The 6169-nt window shown below is 45.2% G+C and overlaps 1 protein-coding gene across 1 annotated transcript in view; it reads right to left on the reverse strand.

The window, feature by feature from the left end:
* PRCC (papillary renal cell carcinoma (translocation-associated)) overlaps window positions 1–6169 on the reverse strand; it is a 29183-nt gene that overhangs the window by 12562 nt on the left and 10452 nt on the right. The window contains exons 2-3 of the mRNA XM_006097777.3: window positions 3320–3367; window positions 531–1097 (exon numbers count right to left, since the gene is read on the reverse strand). Coding sequence (XP_006097839.1) covers window positions 531–1097; window positions 3320–3367 — 615 coding nt within the window. The remainder of the gene's footprint in view (window positions 1–530; window positions 1098–3319; window positions 3368–6169) is intronic.

Below are 6169 nucleotides of genomic sequence, written 5' to 3' on the forward strand. Positions count from 1 at the left end.
ATGTCCCCTCTCCAGGGCCTTACTGGGTCCTTCCAACTTCTCATCACTCAGTCGGGGCCTCTCACCAATCTCCTTATTCCCTTGTCATTCAACAATCCAGATCCCCTCCTTCCTTCCCAGTCCACCTCTCCCCTCCTTTCTGTGTTCTCTGACCTTTCACCTCCAGAAACTCTTCTTGGACTCATTACAACTAGAAATCTAGGCCACAGTTCACTCATCTTCATCATCCACATCTGCACAGCTATCTTGATCTCTAAGATTAGAGACCACTCCTCTTCCACCTTCTCCCTATCTCTCACCAGCCCCCACAATAGGATTTTGTTTTCAGAATAAAGGTGTCCATTATGTGGTTCTACCTGTCAGACTTCAAGACTTGGGAAATTTTAGCCCAATATGGTTCAGAATAAAAGTAGTATGTTTTGAGGCCTGAAGGTACAGGAAAACCACTAGGAGATTTTTTAGTTCAGCCAAAGTGATGCCCCAGAGGCTGTAGCACGGACCGCCATGCTCCAACGATCCCTCCTACCCACCTGATAATAAGCACCAGCGGCATTGGCATCGCCATATGTGGAGAACTGACAGTAGCTGTAGTCGTCCCCAGGCTTGGGCATCCAAGGGGCCCCACTTGAGCCTGCTGCCATCTTGAATTCGAGGGGTGCATTGGCTGCGTCATCCTGGAAGGCGGGCTCTGGTTCCGTGCCTGGAGGCAGCTCTTCAGGGACAGAGGGAATGGGGTAAGGGTATGGCTCAACTCCAGGTGGCTCAGCCTTGTCAGGGAGGGAGAAAAAGTTCTCAGGGGCTACTTCTTCATCACTGTCGTCCTCCTCCTGTGTGATCTGCTTCGTCACCTGCAGGGCAGCACTCTTGGCAGCAGCCTTGATGGCGGAGGGCGACGGCGTGGTGGTTGTGGTGCCCACAACAGGGGCCAGAGAGGAGGGCTTGGTCTTAGAAGCCTGCCTGGAGGGCTTAGTGTCAGAGGAGCCATCCGAGGGTTTCCGAGAGAAGGCATGGGGCAGGAGCAACCTGTTAGTCTCTTTCACAGTCAGGTTTTTAGGTTGGGGAAGCAAGGCAGACAAACCAGTCCCCTGGCCAGATCCCTGGTGAGCCCGGGTCAGGGAAGCCGGAAAGAAAGATGACAAGTGAACCGTTATGACATGTACTGCTAACGTCAAGAACAAGAATTACAGATATGTGCTCGAGCCTAAAACCTTATCAGCCCTGTTGCCTTCTCACCTTCACCTACTCCAGTGATCCAACCTGGGCCTAACTCCTATCTCAGGCCCTTCTTTTCTGCTGGCTGCTTCCCCCAGGTAAGATGTCATCCCTGTTTTCCTTGGCTCCATCCCTACCCAGCTCCATTGCCCTCTGCCACAGAGCCTCCCCTGATTGTGTTTTTGTCAAATATGATGCTCTCGACCTCATCATCCTTCTTCCCCAAAAAGCCCAGGGCTCTCTCCAGCTATTCACCTAACCTCTATGTCCTGAAGGTTCCTCTTCACATGGGAACCTGCTGCTGCCTTTGGATTGCTCTAAAGTCAAGAACAAGGCTCTGTCCAAGAGACATTCATACATGTTGCCAAATGGTCCCTCCTTTGCCCAGGGAAAGCCCTAAAGATGTGTGACATTCAGCTCGTTTATGTCAGAGTCAAGCATTTAACATATCATAGAATCTCTCAGATTCTGCTTTCTGTATGCTACAGGGCCAGCCTGGCCTAACTGCAAGGCTGCGGGAAGGCCAGTTTGAAAAAGGAGAATGGAATAAGGTCACTGGTCTTGGAGGACCAGTGTACTATATCCCTCTCAGCCAAGAAATGCCCAGAACACATAAATAAGATTTGCAGTCAAGCAGGCCAGGCTGAACTTTTCATCCGGAAAATGGGCTCCTTTCCCTGTGTTCACAGGGTTGGGTCACTCCAGCCTGACACAGCCCAGAGGCTCGGAGTCATAGGAACCGGAATGAGGTTCCATATGGAGCACGTCCTCAGGAGAGCTCTGAAGGGTCTGACTTCTCAGATGACACCTGGATTCATGGCTACATCCCTTTGCAATGATGGGTCCCCACTCTGCCTTCAAGTTGAGAGTGTCTCTAACCACTCGTCTCTTCCTACCACCCCGAGGACTGCTCTTTACACTGGGGTGCCCTCTGATCCGAGCCAGCGTCCTCCCATCACTTTCTATGCCCGTCCACCTCCTCCAGGAAGCCATGTTGATAGCATGGTCCTACATGTGAAGTAAACAGGAAGAAAATCTTGGGAGCCAGAATAAAGAAACGGGGGCGGGGGAACAAAGAGAACAGCAGAGACCATCTCCTGGCACCGGCTGGTTGAGGACCTCTGGTCTTGACTACGGAGCAGCAGCCAAATGTAACAGTTAGGAGCCTGAACTCCATAGTCAGACCACCTGAGTCTAATCTCAGCTCTCCAGCCCTGCCTCGCCCCCCACAGTTGTCTGACCTTCAGAAAGTTCTTTAATCTCTCAGTTTCCTCCTATGTAACCCAAGGATGATGATAACACTATGACAGGCAATATTATAAGGGTTAAATCAATTAAATGCTACTAAAGCACTTAGAACAGTGCCTGGTACACAGTAAGTGCTATTGAAGTGTTTATTTTCTAGTTTAAAAATGAGACAGGGAGAAGATGAATAATTTTAAAATACAGATGTTCTCGAAACAAACTCATTAATACAGAGAACAAATGGATGGTTGCCAGATGAGAGGGGGGTTGAGGGGCTGGATGAAAAAGGTGAAGGGATTAAGAAATACAAATAAGAGTTATAAAATAGTCATGGGGATATAAAGTACAGCATAGGGAATAGAGTCAATAATATTGTAATAACTATGTATGATGTCAGGTGGGTATTAGAAAGGTGTGATCATTTTCTAAGTTATATAAATGTCTAATCACTATGTTGTACACCTGAAACATAACACTGTATGTCGACTTTAATGGAAAAATTAACATTTTAAAAATAAATTACAGATGTTCCCTAACATCATTTTGACCAATCCATTGTTTCTATCTTTCCTAGATAATCCTTTTACCTGAAACATAGTGAATCAAACTGAGCTCCAATCCATCTCCCTACCACTACCGGTCCTGTAAGAGGTAACACTACCCCACTAAAGTGAGGAGAGGGCAGAGAAGCACAAAGTCTGATGTTATCAAAGCAAACAAAATCGTACTGAAACAGTTGGTCCTCAAATGCCTGTGTTTGTTCTAAGCCTGATTTGGAAACTGCTGGGCATCGTAAAGCCTGTCTTTTAGGAAGTAATATGGGAAGAAAAAAAAATGGCTGCCATTGTGTCATGGAGCTTACCTGAAGGACAGTTTTCTTCTTTGTGGGTTCATCTTCCTCGGAATCTGACTAAGAGAAAAAGAAATGGAATAAGGCCTCGCTGTTTAAGGACAGTGGGGGAAACATTCAATACAGCACATGTGTAGGACTGTGTCCACCTCTGGCAAGGGCACCGCCACCCTCAGCCCAGGCCACCAGCAGAGCTCCCGTCCTGCTTTCACACATCTTCAGAGAACGGGGGATGTGCTGACCTCCCCTGGTCTTTCATTCTCTTACCCTGTTGCATCAATTTCTATTTCTTTATATTAAAACTATTTTCTCCCATTTAGTCTTTGATGGAAATAAAAAGCTATACCCATTCTTCTTCCTATAAATCTGTCCACTAGAAGATGAATGGGATTTGGCCCACAATCTCACCTAATCTCAGCTTCATTTCTAAAACCACTTATATAGACTACATAACCACAGGGCTGGGGAACTCCTGTGGGATTAAGTGGTGTGTTAACTACTCTTCTATGAGGCATTAAAGGTCAAAGCCATTGGAGAAATCCATTCCCTCTCCAAGTATGATCTATTATCTGCTGAACAGTTGTTCGTGTCCAGAAAGAAGGCTAGCAAATGATGACTGTGAGAATTTGGGCAAGACAGAAGGTCATCTGTATTATCCCTCTGACTCATCAGAACTGTTTCAAATACAAGCTCTCACACTGAAAAATATCTTAAACTTTTAACTCAATACTAATTCTTAGTATCTTCAACTACCAGAAAGATGCAAGGCATATGAACAGCAAGCTTTAACATTTCATTTTCAAAAGTAATCCCAAACCAAGAACCTTAAAAGCTTTCCATCTGTTCTCAGGACCTTGATTTGGGCATCTATAAATAAAGATGATTAGGCAGGAATCACCTCCAAGATTCTACACAAATTCAAACCCTCTGCTTATCTTTTTCAACTGACCTTCCCATCTCTCTTTCTGGATTTGTCTGCTATCGGATCTTTTTTTTTTAATTTTTTATAATATGTTTTATTGATTTTAGAGAGAAAGAGAAAGAGAGGAAGAGAAACATTGATATGAGAGAAACATTAATAGGTTACCTCCCTTACACACCCCGACTGGGGATCACACCCACAACCTGGGTGTGTGCCCGACCATGAATCAAACTGGCGACCTTTCAGTGGATGAGATGACGCTCAACCAACTCAGCCACACCAACCAGGGCTACCAGGATATTTTAATCATCATTACTGAGAACCTATTATCGGGCCTGACTGAGTAGCTCTGTTGGAGTGTCATCCTGATACACCCAGTTTGGGGGTTCAATCCCTGGTCAGAATCAAGCAATAAATGCATAAATAAGTACAAGTCAATGTTTCTCTCTCTCTAAAATCAATCAATCAACCAATCGATCAATCAATAAAAAGAACCTATTCTATGCAGGACTGAGTGCTCGATAGTGTACACAGGGCTTCCAGACTGGTGTCCCATGGCTGGGTTAAAGCTATGATATGGGTCTACTCAGCCCACAGGCACCTGGCAGGGCTTAGAGTACACGGACTACAGAGGCAAGCCCTGGGCCAGGTAGTCAGTGTGCCTTAGAGGTTTTCTGTATGTGCCAGGACATGACAAAAGTCCCTTCCCGCAAGGAGCTTACAGTCTGGTAAGAATAATGACAAGCACCCAAATAACTAATAACTAAAGGCAGTAAGAGTTAAGGGCATCAAGTGTGGTTCAAATATGCCTTCAAAGAATCTGTTGTTCTTACATTTGTGCTTTCTTTCATGTAAGTCCCTCGCCTTCTCTCTCCCTGTACCTATATCACTACCACCACCCACTCTCCTGTCAATCTGCACCTCTGTACTTCCTCATCCAAAACTCCTGAGAAGTCTTCCGGGCGAGTCTCACCTTGTTCTTTCTGACTCGGTGTCATTCATTTGTTGAGGTGGGATCACGCTAACCCTGATTTATTTGTGCTTGCTTTGGAAACATTACATTTTTCATGTGTATGTTCTCGCCTTGCCTCGCCTCTGACAGCCAAGGCCCTATAGTTCAATATTGCCTCACAGTAGTCAATACATATAATTTTTTTAAATTTATTGACTTGAGAGAGAGAGGAAAGGGAGAGATAGAGAGAGTTAGAGATACATGGATTTGCTATTCCACTTATTTATGCATTCATTGGTTGTTTGTTGTATGCGACCTGACTGGGGATCGAACCCACAACTTTGGCTTATTGGGATAACACTCTAACCAACTGAGCTACCCAGCCAGGGCCATAATGACTTTAATAATTACTAACTGCTGTCAAATGTGTGTGTGTGTGTGTGTGTATTTAAATGTGAGGGATAAGATAAGGTGGTAAAGGAAAGACAGCCATCTGCTGAGTCCCTGCTATGTGTCAGACAATTTATGCACAATCGTTCATTTAATCCTCACAATAACATTTCAAGGCAGGCATTAGTATCTCAATTTTACGGGTATGAAAAATAAGGCTCAGAGGTCAAATATGACTGAATCCGTTCTGGCTCCCATGTTTTTGCAGCAACATCAAGCTGAGCTGTCTGAGTTTGTCCAGGTTTGAGATCCACACTGACCAGATCCTACGAGATTCCACAAGACTCAGCCAAGAGCCGAAACCGGTTTGGCTCAGTGGATAGAGCGTTGGCCTGTGGACTTAAAGGTCCCAGGTTCGATTCCGGTCAAGGGCATGTACCTTGGTTGCGAGCACATCTCCAGTAGGGAGTGTGCAGGAGGCAGCTGATTGATGTTTCTCTCTCATCAATGTTTCTAACTCTCTATCTCTCTCTAAAAAGTCAATAAAAATATTTAAAAAAAAATACTCAGCCAAGAAAGCACCACGCACAGAATCAGA

This window comes from Myotis lucifugus, unplaced genomic scaffold, assembly GCF_000147115.1.
Source record: "Myotis lucifugus unplaced genomic scaffold, Myoluc2.0 scaffold_211, whole genome shotgun sequence".
NCBI lineage: Eukaryota > Metazoa > Chordata > Mammalia > Chiroptera > Vespertilionidae > Myotis > Myotis lucifugus.